We start from the raw sequence: 22,175 nt of genomic DNA, 5'->3' as shown, positions 1-22,175 counted from the left end.
GTAATTGCGGGTTTCACACATATATGGCTTCAGTTGAATTTTTAGGTTTGCAGACGTAGTACAAATGTAAAACACATTTTGTTATCTGATAGTTGGCTATTCAGCTGTTAATCAGTAGAAAAAGTTTTTTGATCTGTTTTGTAGTTTTTGTTTGGCGTTCGTTGAAAAATGGAAAATCAAAAGGAACATTTTCGTCATATTTTGCTTTTTTATTTCCGCAAAGGGAAAAACGCATCGCAAGCTCATAAAAAGTTATGTGCTGTTTATGGTGACGAAGCCTTAAAAGAACGGCAGTGTCAAAATTGGTTTGCCAAATTTCGTTCTGGTGATTTTTCACTCAAAGATGAAAAACGCTCTGGTCGTCCAGTTGAAGTTGATGACGCCCTAATTAAAGCAATAATCAATTCGGACTGTCACAGTACAACACGTGAGATTGCAGAGAAGCTTCATGTATCACATACATGCACTGAAAATCACTTAAAACAACTTGGCTATGTTCGAAAACTCGATACATGGGTTCCTCACGAACTGAAAGAATCACAGTTAACGCAACGCATTAGCAGCTGCGATTTGCTAAAGAAACGTAATGAAAATGATCCATTTTTAAAACGACTGATAACTGGCGATGAAAAATGGGTTGTTTACAACAATATCAAGTGGAAAAGATCGTGGAGCAGGCCAGGTGAACAAACTCAAACAACATCAAAAGCTGATATTCATCAAAAGAAGGTTTTCTTATCAGTTTGGTGGGATTACAAAGGAATTGTCTACTTTGAACTCTTACCACCCAACCGAATGATCAATTCTGATGTCTACATTGAACAACTAACGAAATTAAACAATGCAGTTGAAGAAAAGCGGCCCGAATTGACAAATCGAAAAGGTGTTGTATTCCATCATGACAATGCAAGGCCACACACATCTTTGGTTACTCGGCAAAAATTAATGGAGCTTGGTTGGGATGTTTTGCCACATCCACCATATAGTCCTGACCTTGCACCATCTGATTACTTTTTGTTTCGATCTTTACAAAACTCCTTGAATGGTAAAAATTTCAATAATGATGATGATGTCAAATCGTACCTGATTCAGTTTTTTGTTAATAAAAACCAGAAGTTTTTTGAACGTGGGATTATGATGCTGCCTGAAAGATGGCAAAAGGTCATTGATCAAAATGGGCAATACATTACAGAATAAAGTTATTCAGTTCCATGAAAAAATTGTCTTTGATTTTCTTTAAAAAGCCGCAATTACTTAGTTGCCTACCCAATATAATGAGAAGTCATGAGGCAGAGTTACTATTTATACTTTAGGGGCTATAAGATACTATTACGCCCAGACTTTGTGATCCCCAAAGACCACCAGGGAGCCGAGTCCAATGCAATAAACAAAAGAGCCTTTTCCATGCTAGCATGAGCTCTGGCCAACAGCATGGCGGAAGAGAGCGAATTTCGCCAAGCCCTGGGGTTTTACTCCGGTGGTGACGTCACTGCTTTGGCTGACCCTGACTGAGCTAGGCTGTGGTACTGAGAGGGCAGGGCAGTGCAAGGATAACTCCGCCCTGCCCCACAGTGGAGTCAGGAGTTTTATCCTCGCCCTGCCCTGCCCTCTCAATACCACACTCTAAAAAGTATATTACCTGAATTCCAGTCAAGATGGCATATAGGTAAACACGGTACTCACATCCTCCCACAACCACATCAAAACTACAACTAACTTTCAGAACAACTATTATTGAGAACTTCCTGAAACCTAGCTGAACAGAAGTCCTACAACTAAGGATATAAAAGAGCCATATGGAGATATTAGGAAGGGAAGAGAGGAGGCATGGGCTGGTATCACACCCACACATAGTTGATAAAAATCAGGAGGGATGCTGAAACCTGTTTGGCTCAGTGGATAGAGTGTTGGCCTGGGGACTGAAGGGTCCCAGTTCAATTCCAGTCAGGGGCATGTACCTTGGTTGCGGACACATCCCCAGTGGGGGTGGTGTAGGAGGCAGCTGATCAATGGTTCTCTCTCATCGATGTTTCTAGCTCTCTGTCCCTCTCTCTTGCTCTCTGTAAAAAAATCAATAAAATATATATATATAATTTTTAAAAAGAATCAACCAATGAATGCATAAATAAGTGGAACAATAAATCAATGTTTAAAAAAAAAATCAGGAGGGATGTCTCTATTGTGCAGGTCCTTCCTGAGGTGGGAGGTGGCTTATCCCCACCAGGTCACCCAGTGTCTGTCTCCATCAACCTAGCTCACATTGTTAGCCCAACACTGGTGATTTCTTGAGACTCAGTGCCATCCAACTTGCAGACTCACCCAAATCCTTTCCAGTGGCTTTTTAAACAAACAGCTTGTCCGGGCTCATGCTTCAAACTTCCTAAAATCTCTCAAATATTCACAAACCCGAAACAAGCAGCATCTGGCCTCAGTGTGCCCTATACCTCTTACTAAATGGCCGCAGGTACAGCACTAGTGGTGGCCAGCCTTGACACCTCCAAGCCCAGCACAGGTAACAGCTGTTTGCAGTTGTCATGCTGGATTACCCTGGGCAAGGCACAGGCAAAAGTACCTGCACCTACTAGAGCTAGCTTATTTGGTGGCCAGCTTCAGGAGCATCACCCAACAACTTCCACCAGAGACACACTCAAGGGGCAGACTCATCAGGCACCAGAGCTCTGTTGAAGTGAGTCCTGCTCTGTGGAGTTGGATCCTGCTCAGCAGATCGTGTGCTGTGGTTGCTGCCAGTCCTCACAGCTAATTGCCCTGAGGTTAAATCCCTCCCAGTGACACGCCAACAATAATCAAGGCTCACCTATAACAGAAGAGTGCACACAGCCCACAAGGGAGCACACCTGGAGAGCCTAGCTTTGGTGGCAGGGGATGCTGCCTCACTGGGCCCTATAGGACACCTACTACAGAGGGCTACTCTACCAAGACTGGTAGACATAGCAGCTCTGCCTAATACATAGAAACAAACATCAGGAGGCTACCAAAATGAGGAGAGAAGGGAACATGTCCCAAACTAAAGAATAGCACAAAACTCCAGAAAAGGACTAAACAAAACAGACAAGCAATCTACCAGCTGCACAGTTCAAAATATTGGTTATGAGGATGCTCAAATATTTCAGTGAGAACTTCAACAAAGAAATAGGAAACATAATGGAGATATAAAGAACCCATCAGAAATGAAGAATGCAATAACTGAAAGGAAGGATACATTACAGGGAATTAACAGTAGAGTAGATGAAACAGAGAATCAAATCAGAGATTTGGAAGATAAGAAAGCAGAAAATATCCAATCAGAATAGCAAAAATAAAAATGAATAAAAAAAAAAAAAGAAAGAAAAGAAAAGTGAGGACAGTGTAAGGAGCCTCTGGGAAAACTTTAGCTTATCAATATTCCCAACACGAGGGTTCCAGAAGAAGAGAGAGAGCAAGAAATTGAAAACTTTTTTGAAAGAATAGTGATGAAAAACTTCCCTGATCTGGTGAAGGAAATAGACATACAAGTCCAAGCTGGATAGTACTTTACAATGTGTCCATCACACAGCACAAGGACACTACAAATGTTCACATGTCACTTTTATAAACATCTTCAAATCTGAGCCCAGGCTGAGTGAATCAAATACATATTTACCTTACTCATACAACAAAGTTATTTATTCTAAGATGAGTCTAAATAAAATATTGTCAGCAAAATATTTAGGTTCATAAACACATTCTTTAAAATATGGCCAATAGAATAAATATAAAAAAGAACATTCACTTCAATAACACAAAAATGAAAATTAAAACAGGATATTTTTTCATCCATTGAATTAGCAAGGATTTTAGAATTATAAAGATGTCAGGACTGTGTGGAGAAAGTCAGGTATTTTCATCTGCAGTAGTAATTGATGCAATATTTCTAGAAAACACTTGGGAGAACGTATCAAAAGCCTTAAAATATCTCTGTCATTTACATTATTACATATCTTTAGCAGCCTTACTTTCCTATATCAAAAAAGACTGGAAACATCCTTAATAGCCATCAAGATGAGAGTTTAGTACATTACAGTATATCCATGGAAGTAGAACATAGAAGCAACTATAAGAATATTTCTGAAAACATGGACAGGAGAAGAATCAGAATATACAAGTATATAAGCTATATGAGTGCATTTATCACTTTTCTTTTTGTAAAGAAAGGTAACAAAAATACATAGAAAAAGGACAAAAAAGAAAGCAGAAAATTCACTACACTAGACCAATAGTTTATTTCTAGGTTGTGGGATTCTAGATTATTATTTTTTCTGTAAATTATTATATTGTATAAGGTTTTCTAAAGTGACATGAATTACTGTTTTAAGTCAGAAAAAAATGTAAATCTTATTTTATCAAAAAATGGTTATTAGAAACAGATTTACTCCTGGTTAAATCCATGGAAAATAATGTTATTAATGAGCATACCATGATCCCCAAACTGCAGTCAATCCAAATGCAACAAATCACACTCTGAAATGATTTTATAATCTTAAAAAAGCCAAGTCTCTACCCAAAATTATATGACAGACATCTTAATGCCTGGGTTTGCCACTAGGGTTCTAGGCTTTCCCTAAATCAGGGAAGACTGATGAAGTTTTGATGCTATACCAGCCTTTTGCTTGATATAAAAGGCCTTTCAAAATTGGAAGAAAATTTCCACAGGAAATTCAGACACCATTTTGGAAGTGAGAGTTATGACATGTCTTGACAGTTGTCACTGTTAGCTAAAAGCTTCCCCTTTTATTGCCTTTGAAATCATAAAGCATTTACAGAGTGCCATCCATTGAGGAAGAGTCTTGAAGTATATACCCAGTCATCCCCCTTTTCATTTTCATATAATCACTAGAGGCCCAATGCATGAATTTGTGCACTGGTGGGGTCCCTTGGCTTGACTTGTGCCATATCACAATCTGGGACCCTTTGGGAGATGTTGAAGCTTGGTGCACAGATTTGGTCCAGACCCTGCAGGCTAGGCCCAGGGACCCCATCAGTGCATGAATCTGTACACTGGGCCTCTAGTATGCATATAAAATCTTTAGTTAATTTCTTCCTGCTCTCCCTCTTCCCTCTTCCCTCTGAGATTTATCAGTCTGTCCCATGTTTTCATGCCTGTGCACTGACCCTGCTGGTCAGTGAACGTCACAGCTACCGGTTGAATGGTTGAATGGTCACTTAGGCTTTTATATATATTAGATATACACACCTTAAACTTCTGAATAAAAGTAAAAATAATGAAATTTACAACAGGCCAATTTGCTATAATATTTTACTAGTTTTCACTGGTTTTAAATCTTGCAGAATAAAATACATAAACAAAATCAGCATTATTTATTCCTTGCCTTGTATAAATGTTCCACTGGCCTCCAATGATTGACTATTTTAGTGCACTATTGGGAGACATGGAATAAATCTTACAGATTAAAAGTTTAAAAGTTTTAGAATGTCACCTCAAAACTTCACTAATTTAGTACATTTCCTTTATTAAACTGGTGTGGAAATACAATTGACCCTTGAATAACACAGGGGTTAGGAGAGCTGACACCTCAATCTCATGTAATAAAAAATCCACATATGACTTTAAACTCCTCAAAAACTTAACTACTAATACTCTATTGTCGACCAGAATCTTCATGGATAATATAATAGTTGATTATCACATATTTTTGTATGATATATGTATTTATATACTATATTTTTTTTACAATAAAGTAAGCTAGAGAATAGAAAATGTTATTAAGAAAATCATAAGAGAAAATACTATTATAGAAATAAATCCAAATATAAATAGACTCACATAGTTTAACCCATGTTATTTGAGGATCAACTGTACCTGGTTGAGTATAATCATCAACCACAATGCAACTTTTCTACTTAGTAGTGACAATTCTACATTGTTCATGCTACATCTAATGCAGCACCAAGATCTGTGACCCATAGGTTGAGAACCGGGTCTCCTAAGTCCATTGGAACATACAGTTACTTACAATTATGATTCATAACAGTAGCAAAATAACAGTTATGAAGTAGCAACAAAAATAATTTTATGGTTGTGGATCACCACAACTGAGGAACTGTATTAAAGGGACGCAGCATTAGAAAGGTTGAGAACCACTGCTAAATAATGAAAAGGTAATATTCAAAGTGACCATCACTCCAACACACAAGATGGCCAACCCCATGTGGCCAAAGGTGGATGCCCCCATCTGAACACAAGATGGCTGCCATAAGTTACCAGCAGGGGAGGGCAGTTAGAGGTGACCAGGCCAGCAGGAGAGGACAGTTATGGGCAACCAGGTCAGCAGAGAAGGGCAGTTAGGGGTGACTGGCTAGCAGAGGAGGGCAGTAAAGTGTGACCAAAGCTTCAGATGAGTGCAGTTGGGGGTGACCAAGCCTGAAGGAGAGGGTAGTTGGTGGGGACCAGGCCTGCAGAGGAGGGGTTTGGGGGCAACCAGGTCATCAGGGGAGTAGAGTTAGGGGTGACTGGGTCAGCAGGGGAGGGCAGTTGGGGGTTATCAGGCCTGCAGGGGAGGAAAGTTAGGGGCAACCAGGATGGCAAAAGAGGGCAGTTTGGGGTAATCAGGCCATCAGGGGAGCAGTTAAGTGTCGATCAGGCTAGCAGGCATAAGTGGTTAGGGGCTACCAGGCAGGAAGGCAGGTAAGCAGTTGGGAGCCAGCAGTCCTGGATTGTGAGGGTGTAGTTGGACATCCCTTGAGGGGTCCCAGATTGGAGAAGATGCCGGCAGGGCTGAGGGACACACACCTCTTCCTATGCATGAATTTTGTGCACCAGGCCTCAAGTTTTAATGATGATGTTTCTGGGCATGGGCCTATTTGGATACTTCTTACTTGGGGTTCTCTGTACATCCTGTACTTGTGTGACATTTTCCTTTACCAAGTTATGGAAATTTTAGGCCATTATTTCTTCAAACACATTCTCTATCTTTTTTTTTTGCCTCTTCTGCTATTTGAATATTGGTTATTTTATTTATTTATTTATTTATTTATTTATTTATTTATTTATTTATTTATTTATTTATTTTACATTGTTTCATAGCTCATTTAAATTGTCCTCCTGTTTTTTAAGTGTTTTTTTCTTTTTTCTTTTTTCTTTTTAGTCCTCTGAGTGATTTTTTTTTCCCAACCCTGTCTTCTAATTCACTGAGTTGGTTCTTGGCTTCCCCTAATTTGCTGTGTATTCCTTCCAATGTGTTCTATATTTGTGCTATGTCATTCTTTATATCTGTTTTCATAGTTACCATGCTGTTGAGCATCTTTACCATCATTATTCTGAACTCTATATCAGATAAATTTCTTATCTCCATTTCACTTATCTCTTCTTCTGAAGAATTCTCTTATTATTTCATTGATGGTTGTTTCTTTGTCTCCTTACTTTGGCTTCCTGTATGGGTTTGTGACTATGTATCAGGTGGATCTATGCCTTTCAATCTATATTGCAGATGTGTCAAACACTGTTTCTGACTAACTCAGGCAAATATTCAAAGCCTCCAGAGACTATCTCTGGCAACAGACTGATAGGCTTGCCTCTTGAATAGCCCTCAGACAATTATCCATGGGTCTGGTGAGGTTTTTTTTTTTTTGTCTTTTGTTTTTTAAGCATGGTGGGCCAATTGCTTCTACCAGGAAGCTAATTATTATGCTCAAAAATGGCCTCAGAAACTCTGAACCATGAGGTGAGGTGTTTTCCAATAGGGTGGGTCAACTATCTTCTCCACAGGCACAGCTGCCTATATAAGAAATGTCTGCATGAGAAAGATGACTTCTGCAGCATGAGGGAATGACTCAGTGCCAGAAACTGAGGTGTCTGCCTCCTGAGTTCTAACCCCAGAGCTCCTGATAATCAGTTTTGCTTACACAGTTCCAGTCCACTCTGTCCACCCTCTGCCAGAGCATAAGGTGAGTTGCTCCACAGAGAACTTTGTGCATTGGCCCTTTAATAAGGTACCTGCATTTCCAGCCATTTCTCCCTGGAAGACAGCTACCCTGCTGCTTTTCACAACCATATGTTATGTGGATACCCTTTCTCAGTTCTGGTGTTCTCTGCTGGAGTGCCAAGCTTGGAGTTTAGACCCCAGAGTTCTTAGTAGCAAATCCCACAGTTGAAATATCTCTCCATAACTCCAGTTGCAGTCTGTGGGAGCCCAACCAATCCTTTCATGACTCCACCCCTCCTACCAGTCTCTATGAGGTCTCCATTTTCCATCCTCATTTATCTGGTTTCTTTCCAGTGAGTCTTCTGTTGATTATTCAGAAATTTATTATGTATTTTAGTTGTCATTCCAGTATGGTCCTGGGAGTTTGTCCTTGTAGCATCCACTTACTACACTGACACTTTTTTTTGGTATATTTTTATTTATAACATTATCACGTTTCCTAATACAACTTAAATAGAATATTTCACCAATATTGCCTCCTTCACATGACAATTTCATCACTAAAACATAAATGAAAATAGAAATACCTACTTACTGACAATACCATTTCCCCAGAACATAAGCACAGCCAGCATTGGGAAAATAATAATAAGCGTATGTTCATTTGAAGACAACCATAAAACTGGGAAGGAAAAAAAAACACACAAAAATCATGATTAATATTAATTATCATAAATTTATGGCCAGTCAGTTAATGGTTAACAATGTTTTTTATTGTGGAGATGGAAAATTAAAATAATGAATTAAAACCATGGCTTATGTAAATACATAAATAATTACAAATATATTTAATTAAATAACAAATATTAATGAAAAAAGTTATTTATTTTCCCTAAGCTGTGATTTATGGAAGAAGGTAGTATACCCTAGGAGCTGAGAAAAGGGCTCTAGAGCCACACTGCCTGGGTTTGAAACACAATTCTAACTCACAATCTTTGTGATCTTGGATAGACTCACACTTTTCAGTTCTTCATTTGCTACATGTATACAAGTAATGACACCTTGAAGGACTGTAGTTAACTGTTAACAAAGTTAAAATATGCAAAGATCTAAAAACAAAGCTTGTCCCCCTTAAAGTGCTCTGTGAACATTAACTACAGTTAGTATTATGCCCTCCTATAGTGATTACCTGTATGTATAATGTGCTAAGAATTTACCGTAAAGCAAGAGTTGTCTTCCTGTAAAGACTGACTCAGGGGACAAAAGTGAGGAACTAATGCAACTGGGTACCTTACACTTGATTTTACCGTGACCTAAGACAGATGTGAGCCTTAGATTTTCTGATGAATTCATAAATAACTATTCCTAAAATGACTATTGACAAAAAGTAACATGAAAAGCTTTAGGTAGTAAGGAAGCTTCTATCAAATGGAACACGTGTTACCCAAACAATGAAAATGCAGCTACCCATCCTCTAGAAAGGAAATTGTGATATTAAGACTTCCAGTGAAATTTTCTGAGAACTTTTAAAAATTATGTTTAATTCCATCTGATCAATGCTTAAGGCCATATTTTTATCTATGAAATTCCTTTTGTAACAATAAAGCCAGGTATATGCACTGAAAGCATTTCAGAGTTTGCCTATACTGGAGGACATGCTGGGAGAGGAACACTCTGAATGTGCATAAGGTAAGCACTGATGTTGCTCTGAAATTATCCCTTTCAAATCCTCCGCTGCATCTGTATATGAGGATCCTTGTGGGCTTTCTCACTCCAATGCAATCACACATTTCTTGGGTTAAGCTTATAATGCTCAACTCTGGTAAATATTCACAATCATCCCCAGAATATAACGCTATTATTTCTTATCTTTGAGAGAGTAGCTTCCTAGATTCCAGCATTTTGCCCTGTACATGGCAGAGACTCAGTAGGTTTACTATTGGTGGTTGAAATAGTCATAGGACAGTTTAGTGAGTGAATAGAAAACAGGTTTTTTTGATGCTCTCTTGGTTGCAGATCCACCAAGAGACTGAATTTTCAAGTACCCAGAATCAATGCCACTTTAATTTCCAACTGAATTACTGAACATCTTCCTATACCAAAGAAAGCCCATTTCCATTCAGCCTAAAATCCTATATAAAAAAAAGTTCTGAATTATGCTTACGTTTCCATATGCCTGAAGGATCTAGTCAAAGCTCTATAATCTAATGACTATTTTTAATCAACTTCTTTTCTTCTACTCACTTTATTATTTGGTTTTAAAACATTGACTTCTCAACCCTTATAATGATTATATGAAGAATTATGAACCCCTCCTTAATATTGGGGGAAAAATGGAGATACAATGAATTAAGGATCTTAAATATGTATGACTCAAACTGGATCTTGATACTCCTTCACACACACCCCAAATGGGAACAAAGATGGGCCACCATTAATCCACATTCTACTAGGTAGAATGCTCTAGTAAGCAATTTCTAGTTTTCATTTATGTCTATATTTGAAAAAAACAAAAACACAACATAGTAAAAATGGATTCCAGTGCCTAAATACCCAGGTTTCACCATGATGGGTAAATTCATCAAAATAAATTTGCAAGAACACTGCTTCAATTAACCATTTCGGGCACAGGAGTTTCCTTTTTTACCTTAAAAAATCGGGAAAACTATGACAACTCCAGATATTGGCAAGGATGTGGGGAATTACATCATTCATATGTTGCTGATGGGAATGTAAAATGGTATAATACAACCACTCTGGAATACAGTTTGGTAGTTTCTTCAGAATCTAAGCCTATACATACATACAATCCAGGAGTTGTACTTTTCTATGCATTTATCCAGGTGAATGAAGGCTATGTACACACACACACACACACACACACAAAAAAAAAAAAAAAAAAAAAAAAAAAAAAAAATAAAAAACCAACAAAACTGTATATCATAGAAATGTCATGAGCAATAGCACAAAACAACTGAAATAACCAAAATGTGTTGTATCATGTGGACAGTTCAACAAGGTGTGACATAATAATAGCATTGAATATTACTGAGAAAGAGAGATAGAGATAGCAAGAGAGAGAGAGAGAGAGAGAGAGAGAGAGAGAGAGAGAGAGAGAGAGAGAGAGAGAGAGGGAGAGAAGATAAAAAGAGATTGCTACATGATGCTGTTGTATGAATAGATATCAAGGGAATTGTCTTGACTGAAAATAAAATCCAGTCTCAACAGATTAAATTCTTTTATATAACACTAGAGGCCCGGTGCATGAAATTTGTGCATGGGGGGGGGGGTGTCCCTCAGCCCAGCCTGCACCCTCTCCAATCTGAGACCACTTGAGGAATCTCCAACTGCCCATTTAGGCCCGGGATAGGTTGGATATCCGTCTCACAATCCAGGATTGCTGGCTCCCAACTGCTCAACTGCCTGTCTTCCTGATTGCCTCTAAATGCTTCTACCTGCCAGCCTGATTACCCCCTAACCACTCCCATGCCAGTCTGATTGATGTCTAACTGATCCCCTGCCAGCCTGTTTGCCCCCAACTTCCCTCCTCTACCAGCTGGCCACCCCTAACTGCCCTCGCCTACAGGGTTGATTGTCTCCAACTGCCCTTCCTTGCAGATCTGGTCCCTTTCAACTGCCCTCCTTTGTAGGCCTGGCCCCTCCCAACTGTCCTCCCCTGCTGGCCATCTTGTTGTGGCCATTTTGTGTCCACAAAGGGGCAGGATCTTTGACCATATGGGGGCAACTATATTGTATGTTGGAGTGATGGTCAATCTTCATATTACTCTTTTATTAGATGGGATAGAGAGAGGCCTGGTGCAAGGGTGGGGGCTAGCTGGTTTGCCCTGAAGGGTAGGGGTTCCCTTAGGGTGTGGGGCAGCCTGAGCCCAGGGCCTGTGGTGGTTTGCAGGCCAACCACACCCCCTGGTGACCCAAGTAGAGGCCCTGGTATCTGGAATTTATTTACCTTCTACAGTTGAAACTATGTAGCCTGGAACAGAGCAAAGCCCCCTGCTCACACCAGCTGCCAACATTTTTGTTTGGTTTCATGTATCTTCTATAATCAAAACCTTAAGTGGAGGCCTAGGCCAGTAAGGGCAGGTGGAAAGCTTGGCTTCTGTTGTAGGGAAACCCAAGCCTCTCAACTACTCTCTGTGGCTGCAGCCATCTTGGTTTGGGTTAATTTGCATACTCGCTCTGATTGAATGGTGGGCATGGCTGGTGGGCTTGGCTTGAGTGGAGTGATGTTTAATTTGCATATTACTCTTTTATTAGATAGGATGAACATAGTATTTGATAAATTCTCATTGAGTTGAATGCTAGGATGCATACTGAAATAGGAACTAAACAATGTTCAGAAAACCTGAGAAAAAATGCTACATGTCCCTTGTCAGGATGTGACCTTAAGCAATTCATGAAACTTTTCTGTGCTTTGGTTTACTCTCTGCTACTAAGAGGATCAGAAATCAACACAGAACTACTTCACAGAGTTGTGGTAAGCATCGAAGGAGCAACTACATGGACAAGTGCCCTCTTAGCAATGCTGTGCCACACATATGCAGGTAAAACTCTAAAAACTGGGCAAAACAGCATTTTTATGCAATGATCTAAACCTTCTCTGACTGGGAGGTGCAAATTGTTAAGTTTCTGGGAACATGCAGTCTTAACCAAGCTTGTGGTTCACAAGATCCCTTATTCCCAGTTCTCTACATTTCTAGCAATCCCAATAGTAGGAAGCCTCAGGCAAAACCTAAACTTCCAATTGAGTTTTTCAACATCTTGGAGTTCTGAATCATTTCCCCTGGGACAGAAGCATTAAGGGGAGGGGGCAAAGGTGCACAAATAGGAGAGAAGAAAGTAGTTGAGATGTTGGAATTAGAAAAGAGGAGAGTCAGAAAATAAAGTGCACAGTTTTGAAGTTGACAAGAGGATTAACTAGTGTCCTTTCAGTGGGGATCTGGACATTGTCTGACAAATTCTTTGGGAATATCTGGTTTTGTAGGGGCCTGTGCCTTTCACTGTGTTGTATAAGCTGTAGAACTCAGACAGTAATACAAATTACTCTTGTCCATAGAGAGAGAAATAAACTTTGTTCTGCAATGGATTTCACCCTGGTGGAAGAGAGGGATTGAACAATTACATTTTATTTCCCTAAGGATGTCGTCCAATTGCATATATTCATTAATTCATTTTAGTGTTACTGATTGCCTATATGTGTTTCTTTTCTCTCAAGGTTATTTAAAAGCCAAGATGGCCTTACTATGATGGTAGCATGCTTCTTGGACAGTTTCATAACTTATGCTTAAAGAATTGATTTCCTACAGAATACAGGAAGTACTAATTGTACTGCATTATTTGTTGTAATATACAAAAATGAAAAGCTGAAGCACTTAAATAGAATTAGTGCTGTTAATTAAATTCAAATAAAATTCACCTGGATAAGCCATAACTTGAATAACTCTTGCATATAATTAATAAATAAGGGTAGTCCAAAAATGTCACTCTACCAACTGTTGACCACAACCTTATCTTCTATAAATACTTATTTAAACTCTATTAGTAATAAAATTATCTAATTTGTTCTCTCTTTTGCCTACTGCTTTCTGATGGAACAGCAAAGGGAAGAAAAGGTTTAAAACCCTAAATAAAGAATACAAATAACTGACATGAGTAATAAAATTCTGAAAAATAAGATGTTCTAATAGAAGTCCTAATCAGATAGAAAGGTATTAATACAACCATCATTGATGCCAATACAAATAATTAAATATAAAATGGAAAATGGCGAATTATTTTATATTAAATAACATTTGTAAAGTACTTTGGTTTACAAAGGACTGGTACACAAGGGATCTCATGATGCTTATTAGACTGGAGAATACGTAAAATCAGGAATCTCTTTTCATCCCCATGTAGAGATGACATATCTTGGACCCAGTGAAGTAACTTGTCAAGTTCAATGGAGGCAAACAGTTAAGTTGCAGAATTATATGTCCTGGTTCCTAATTCTAAGCAATGTCAAAATACTCCATCAGAATTAACACTGCATTCCCAGTCTGGTAATAGACATTTCATAATTGGAAATGCTAGAAGAAAAGAAGGCAAATAGTTGGTTCAACTGAATGGTCTGATCTCATCTAAAGCAGAGGCTCTCAAAGGCTTGTCTAATTCTGAGAGCAGTAATGTGTCTATTGGTTCTACATAGAGCTTTCAAAATAGAACATCAGTATGCACCTGTATATGGTTAGAATAATCAGCTGTCATGGTAAGGACTAGAAAAGAAAGCAGATTGTTTACCTCAGCTAGCTTTACTGCTTTATGCAACTTACCACCCAAGTCTGTGAAGAAAGGGCACAGTCATGGCCCTATAACCAAGGCTGAATTTAAATTAATTCTATTGGATACCTACCTCTCCTTTATGTTGACCAACAAAAAGAACAAGTACTAAAGCAGGAAACCTCATTATGACCTGATTTTGGATTTTGTGATTCTCCTTCTAATCTATCCTTTCTTGCTAGAACATGGCTGGGATTTGTCAGCCCTTGACCAAAGTGCAGATAATAAAAAATGGTACATCATTGGAAAGATCATGGAAAATTAATCACATGAAAGATATCACTTTTGATAGCAGCAAACAGAAATGCAGGTTAAGTGATACCTGGACCTCTACACCAGAAGAATAGTTCTTAAAAGTTTGAGAACATGACAATACCCAAATAGCACAGCAAAGATTTATTATGAAAAGTAGAAGAACATGTAAAACAAATTATCTTAAAGCTGCTAAATGTTATATAAACATTTATTAGTCATAACCTACTTTTTGATTCAAAGGAGATCCTAGCCCCATTGTGCCACATTTCTAATAGGATTACTTCAGGACAAATAAAAGGGAAAATTATGAAATTCTTACCATCATGATATTTTAGTACTATGGTGGTTATAACTCCTCTCGATAATTCCATTATTTCACAACTGTAGTTTCCTGGGACAGCTTGGCTCTTGTGTATAATCAAAGAGGCATTGCCTTTTAGTAGTGCCTTTGGTATGATGTGTGCACTTGAAAATTTTCTGAAGTGCTTGGTTTTATTTTTTTCTCCATCAAAAACGAAAATTTGGTTATCTCTGAATTTCCACTCTACAAACAATTCTTTCAGGCTCAGTGCCTCCACATTAGTGGATAAGCATGGTATGAGAATTGTATCATTGCAATTGTTGTAGTCTGCAGATTTAATTGTAGTAAGTATTAGCTGAGTTTTAACTGGAAAAGAAAAATAAAATAGTTTCATTTCATTATAGAGTTCTATAGGGTAAGGTCTTAGGGGGATATTAAAAATCCTTATGATAAAAGAGCAATGTGTCAATTGTCCCCTTAAGTAAGCAGTACAGTTACAGAGAATAGGCAGGCCAGATTAAAAAGTGAAACAAGTTATGAACTTGATGGTAGATACCATTGTAGCTTTTCCTTATTCATTCCCAGAAATACAAAGTATATATTACCAAGAGTATTGGAAATTAATTCAGCAACCTATGTTGGATCATGCAGGTATAGTATTTTGGCATCAGAAGCTTTGAAGTCATCATTGCTGCTCACCAATGTATGTAGAAAATTCTTATTCTTACCATGGAAAGTTTTTGAACAGAAAATCAAACCTAATATTATATTCAGTTTCAACTTCTATGTACTGCCTCCAAACAGAACTTGCTGAACCCATATCCTAAGTAATAAAGAGGCAATATGCAAATTAACCATCACTCTAGCACACAAGATGACCACCTGCATGTGGTCAAAGATGGACGCCCCCATGTAGACAAAAAATGACTGCCACAAGATGGCCAGCTGGGGAGGGCAGTTGTGCGTGATCAGGCCTGCAGGGGAGGACACTTTGGGAGGGACCCAGGCCTAAAGTGGAGGAAAGTTGGAGGAGACCAAAACTGTAGAGGGGGGCAGTTGGGGACAACCAGGCCAGTAGGGGAGAGCAGTTAGAGGCAATCAGGCCAGCAGGGGAGGATAGTTAGGGGTGGCCATACCTTTAGGAGAGTGCAATTAGGAGCAACCAGGCCTATAGGGGAGGACATTTAGGGGGGGCTAGGCCTGCAGGGGAGGGAAGTAGAGGGTCAGGCTTGTAGGGGAGGGAAGTTTGGGGGGACCAGGCCTGCAGGGCAGGGTAGTTAGGGGTGAACAGACATGCAGGGGAGGGCAGTTGGGGGTGACCAGGCCTGTGGGGGAGAGAAGTTAGGAGCAATCAGATTAGCAGAGAAGCAGTTAGGCATTGATCAGGCTGGCAGGGGAGTGGTTATGGGGTGATTAGGCCAGCAGGCAGAAGCAGTTAGGGACAATAAAGCAGGAAGACATGTGAGTGGTTGAGAGCCAGCAGTTCTGGATTGTGAGAGGGATGTCCAACTGCCTGTTTAGGCCCAAAATGGTCAGTTGAACATCCCTTGAGGTGTCCCAGATTGGAGAGGGTGCAGGCTGGGCTAAGAGACACACACACACTTGCCTGTGCATGAATTTTGTACACTGGGCCGCTAGTGAAGTTTATATGTATCTTTAGGTTGCATTTGCAAGCAATGTCATGAGATATACTCTACTTTAATATAAAAAGTAAATCAGATGGATCACATCACATCTTTCCTCTAAGATGGGAGTCAGAATGCTAATAAAAAAAAATATTTTCTGGCTATATCCCATTACAAAATACAGAATGCAATGGACATTTGGTATGCAAATGGTATAAAGAGATATATGCAATTGAAAATCATTTTCTCACTCCCATATTTTATTGAAACTACAGAATAACAATTTCCAAATGCATATTACAGGTATTCCTTCTACCTAAAAACCATAAATCACTCAAAATAAAGCTAAGAAGCAGTTGAAATCAAGAGCAGATATTTCTGGTAAAAGGCTTTATTCTACTAAACACTTCTCAAAATAATAAACTACCACTTGTCTTATGAAACAGGGTTGGGGAGGTAATTGCAATCACTCATCCTTCACCTAAAATGTGCAAGATTGTGGGGAAATTGCAATTCTTGTCCTTTATTTTTCAGCCATTTATTAATTATTCTATCTAAGTAGTTAATTGGATTTTCTCGAAAATTCAAAGCTCTATCAAATATCCATATCAACTTTAATAGTTTATTCTTACAATTTCTTTCTTGTATATAAATTGGGACTAAAACTCAGGGTCATAACATGCTATTATTCTAGGAACATAGCATTTGGTATATGCCCATTGAGTTAACTGCTAGGATGCATAGTAAAATATGAACTGGATAATGTTCAAAAATCCTGAGAATAAATGCTACCTGTCCCTTTTCATTATGTGATGTTAAAACATCTAGTTAAAAAATAAATAAAAATTAAAAAGCAGGAGGAGAGCCTAAGGGAACTTTGGGACAATATAAAACAAAACAATATTAGAATAGGGGTGCCAGAAGGAAAGAAAACTGAGCAAGGAATAGAAAACCTCTTTGAAGAAATAATGACAGAAAACTTCCCTGATATAGATAAGAAAAAAATCACACAAATCCAAGAAGCTCACAGAGTCCCAAACAAAATGAAACCCAAAAGACTGATACCAATGCACATTATAATTAAATTGGCAAATACCACCAACAAATTAAGAATATTAAAAGTGGCCAGATTGAGACAGAAAATTACCTATAAAGGATTCCCCATAAGATCAGTGACTGATTTTGCAAAAGAAACACATCAGGCCAGAGGGAATGGATGAAATGTACAAAATCATGCAAAGGAAGGATCTGAACCCAAGAATACTGTATCCTTCAAGGCTATCAATCAAAATTGAGGGTGAAATCAGGAGCTTCACAGACAAAAAGGACTAAGGGAGTTTATTACCACCAAACCAGCAGTTCAAGAAATGCTAAAGGGTCTGCTGTAAAAATAAGAAATAGAAATCAAAGACAGAACACAGTCATAAAGAATAAAAATGGGAACAAATAACTACCTATCAATAATAACTTTAAATATAAATGGAATTAAATGCCCCAATTAAAGACATAGGGTGGCTGAATGTATAAGAAAACATGAACCATATATCTGCTGTCTATAGGAATCCCAGCTCAGAAAAAAGAACTCACACATACCAATGATGAAGGGATGGAAAAAGGTTTATCAAGCAAATAGAACGGAAACAAAAACTGGGATAGCAATACATACATCTGACAAATTACATCTCAAAGTGAAGGACATAACAAGAGACAATGAAGACCACTTCATAATACTAAAGAGAGAAATCAAACAAGAAGAAATAACACTGATAAACATATGTGCAACTAATACAGGAGCACCCAAATGCATAAAAATACTTCTGGAGGATATCAAGGGAGAGATTGACAGCATAGTAGGGGACTTTAATACCCCACTATAACCATTAGACAAATCCTCTAAACAAAAAATAAGCAAAGAAACATCAATCCTAAATGACACACTAGATCAGATGGAATTAATTGACATCTTCAGAATATTTCACCACAAAGCCACAGAATATACATTCTTCTCAAGTGCATATGGGTTATTTTCAAAAATAGACCAAATATTGGATTACAGGCAAAGTCTCTTCAAGTTCAAGAAGATAGAAATCATATCAAGCATATTCTCAGATTACAATGGCATAGAACTAGAAATCAACTACAATAAAAAAATTAAAAATCAAACACTTGGAGACTAAATAGAATGCTATTAAACAATGACTGGATTACCAGAGAGATCAAAGAAGAAATAAAAAGTATCATGGCAAAAAATGACAATGAAAACACAACAATCCAAAATCTATGTGACACAATAAAAGCAGTCTTAAGAGGGAATTTCATAGCTCTACAAGCCTACAGCAAAAAGAAAAAAGAAAAAGGGAATAAATTACCTAACCCTATATCTCTAAGAATTAGAAAGAGAGCAACAAGAAAATCCCACCATAAGCAAAAGGAAGGAAATAATAAAGATTATAGTGGAGATAAGTAAAAGAGAGACCAAAAGAATAATTCAAAAGGTCAACAGAACCAAGAGCTGTTCTTTGAAAAAAAATAAATAAACAAGCCAGACGTACCAAGAATTAAAGAGAGAGGACCCAAATAAACAAAATCAGAAATGAAAGAGGTGAAGTAACAACCAATCCCATGAAATACAAATGATTATGAAAAAAATACTATGAACAACTCTATTCCAACAAAATGGACAACCTAGATGAAATGGACATATTCCTAGAAAAATACAAGCTCCCAAAACTCAACCAAGTGGAACAAAAAACAAGCTGAATAGGTCAATAACAGCCAAAGGAATTGAAACAGCAATCAAAAATCTTCCAGTAAGGGGACAACCAAGATGGTGGCAAAGGTAAACACCTGAACTTGCTGCTGAGTACAACCACATCAAAATTACAACTATAGACAAAATGAATATCATCCATAACCACAGAAGCCTGCCTGAGTGGAAATTCTACAACTAGAAGGAAAGAGAAAGGCGTTTAGTCCAGTAAGAGGTGTGGAGGTGTGGAAGTGTGGAGGTACAGAGGCACATGCAAAAGGGGCCAGCTACTGGATACACTGTTGTCTTTTTCAATTTCCTGGGAGATACATGCTCCCAACTACTCTGAATTCCATTTCTGGGTAAGATTCTGGGGATCCAGATTCATATATCATATGGAGAGAAACTGGACTGTCTAGCATTGGGCCAAAATCCAGGGGTTTCATTCTCTCAGAGGTACTTATAGTGAACATTGTTCCTGCACTGTATTGCAGGACACAGAAACCTGGGGGGCCTCTTCTGGGCAGGAATGATGGCTAGCCATTGCTATTTGCTCCATCCTGGTAATTCCCCCAGACCCTGCTCCACCCAATTTACAACCCCACCCAAGCTGTATGCAGAGGCTTTTGCATATGAATGGCTTTGCCTTTTGCAATCTAACAAACTGCAGCTGGGTCAGAGAGGCCAAGAGCTTCCAAAGAAAGACCCAAGGCTCCACAGCAGCTTGCATTGCTTCACAGCTGGGCCTCATCTGGGCCCCTCCAAATCCCAAACAAAGAAGAGGAATCTTCAGATCTCTCTGTAGCTCCTGTTGGGTGACCTCAGGCAGTGACTGACTTTGCACCTCCTTGGAGATCCAACAGCCAGTGTACCCAGTGGTCAGAGTGAGACCATCCAGATACAACTCTCTACATCCATAAGAGACACATCAGGGGGCAGACTCGAAGACCACCAAAGCCTCACTGAAGCAAGCCCTGCCCCATAACAGTGTTTCCGGCACAGAAGGTTCCCTCTTGTAGACACAACTAGTACCCTCAGCCAAATGGCCTGGAGGTCAGTGATACCAACAGCAATCAAGTGATACCAACAGCAATCAAGGCTTAACTATAACAAGACTGTGAACACAACCTACAAAAGGGTACACCAAGCATGTCCACCTCAGGTAATTAGGGAGACTGAGCCAGTAGGCCCTATAGAACATCCAGAACTCTATCAACACAGGGAAGCAGCCAAAATGCAGAGACAAAGAAACAGGTCACAAATGAAAGAAATGGAGAAAAGCAAACTACTAGATATAGAGTTTAAAACCATGGTTATAAGGTTACTCAAGATTCTTCTAGAAACCTCTGAGAAATACAGTGAGACCCTCAAGGATATGAAAAAGGACCAATTAGAAATGAAGCATACACTGAATGAAATAAAGAATAATATACCGAGATCCAAAAGCAGACCAAAGGATCCCAAGAATTAAGTCAAAGATTTGAAATACAAAGAAGCAAAAAATACCCAACCAGAAAAGCAAAATGGAAAAAGGACCCAAAAATATAAAGATAGTGCAAAGAGCCTCTGGGAGAACTTCAAGTGTACCAACATCCGAATTATAGGGGTACCAGAAGAAGAGAGAAAACAAGATATTGAAAACCTATTTGAAGAAATAATGACAGAAAAATGCCCCTACCTGGTGAAAGAAATAGACTTACAAGTCTAGGATGTGAACAGAACCCTAAACAAAAGAAATCCAAAGAGGACCACATCAAAACACATCATAATTAAGATGCCAAGGGCAAAAGACAAAGAGAGAATATTAAAATCAGCAAGAGAAAAACAGCTAGTTACCTATAAAGGAATACCCATACCACTGTCAGCTGATTTTTCAATAGAAACTATGCAAGCCAGAAGAAAGTGGCAAAAAATATTCAAAGTGATGAATATCAAGAAACTATGACCAAGATTACTCTACCCAGTAAAGTTATCATTTAGAATTGAAGGTAAGATAAAGACCTTCACAGATAAGAAAAAGCTAAAGGAGTTCATCACCACCAAGCCAGTATTACATGAGATGCTGAAGGGTATTATTTAATAAGAGGAAGAAGAAAAAGGTAAAGACAAAAACTGTGAACAACAAAGTAACTATAAATACATATTATCAACAAGTGAATCTAAAAATCAAGTGAAAAAATCAGACAAACAATTAACTGGTGAATATAATAGAATCAGGGACATAGAAAGGAAGTGGATTGACAATTCTCTGTGGGAAGGGAGTGTGGGGGGAGCAGGAGGTGACTGGAAAAAATCATACACCTATGGAAAAGGACAATGGGGGGTGTAAGGCCTGGCTGTGAGGTGGGAACTAGGTGAAAGGGAGCTATGGAGGAAAAAAGAGGAACAACTATAATAAGCTGAACAATAACAATTTATTTTAAAAAAATCTTCCAGCAAACAAAAGCTCTGTTCTGGAAGGCTTTACAAGGGAGTTCTACCAAGTATCCAAGGAATAACTAAAACCTATCCTTATCAGACTATTCCAAAAAATTCAAGAAGAAGGCACACTTTCAAGTTCTTCCTATGAAGCCAGCATTACCCTAATCACAAAACCAGATAAAGACACAACAAAAAAACACTACAGGCCAATATCCTTGGTTAAATAGATTCCTAAATCCTCAACAAAATTCTAGTAAATCAGATTCAGCAATACATTAGAAAGATCATACACCATGACCAAGTGGGATTCGTTCTGGAAATGCAAGGATAGTACAATATCTGCAAATCAATAAATGTGACACATCACATATACCAAGTGAGAGACAAAAATCATTTAATCATAAATCATACAATTGATGCAGAAAAATCATTTGACAGTATCCAACACCCTTTCTTGACAAAAACTCTTAGCAAAGTGGGAATAGAGGGATCATAACTCAACATAATAAAATCTCCATATGACAAACCTACAGCCAACATCATACTCAATGGGCAAAAACTAAACTCAT

The 22,175-nt window shown here is 38.4% G+C and overlaps 1 protein-coding gene across 1 annotated transcript in view; it reads right to left on the bottom strand.

Annotated features, from left to right (window-relative positions):
- The window catches only part of LOC118722953 (leukocyte surface antigen CD47-like), a 59,767-nt gene that overhangs the window by 14,157 nt on the left and 23,435 nt on the right, over positions 1 to 22,175 (bottom strand). Inside the window, exon 3 of the mRNA XM_036445113.2 lies at positions 8,515 to 8,601. Within this exon, the coding sequence (XP_036301006.2) occupies positions 8,515 to 8,601 (87 nt within the window). The remainder of the gene's footprint in view (positions 1 to 8,514; positions 8,602 to 22,175) is intronic.

This window comes from Pipistrellus kuhlii, unplaced genomic scaffold (genome assembly GCF_014108245.1).
Source record: "Pipistrellus kuhlii isolate mPipKuh1 unplaced genomic scaffold, mPipKuh1.p scaffold_m20_p_2, whole genome shotgun sequence".
In the NCBI taxonomy this organism is placed as follows: domain Eukaryota; kingdom Metazoa; phylum Chordata; class Mammalia; order Chiroptera; family Vespertilionidae; genus Pipistrellus; species Pipistrellus kuhlii.
The sequence above is the reverse complement of the archived record's forward strand: the minus strand, read 5'-3'. Positions and strand labels throughout refer to the sequence as shown.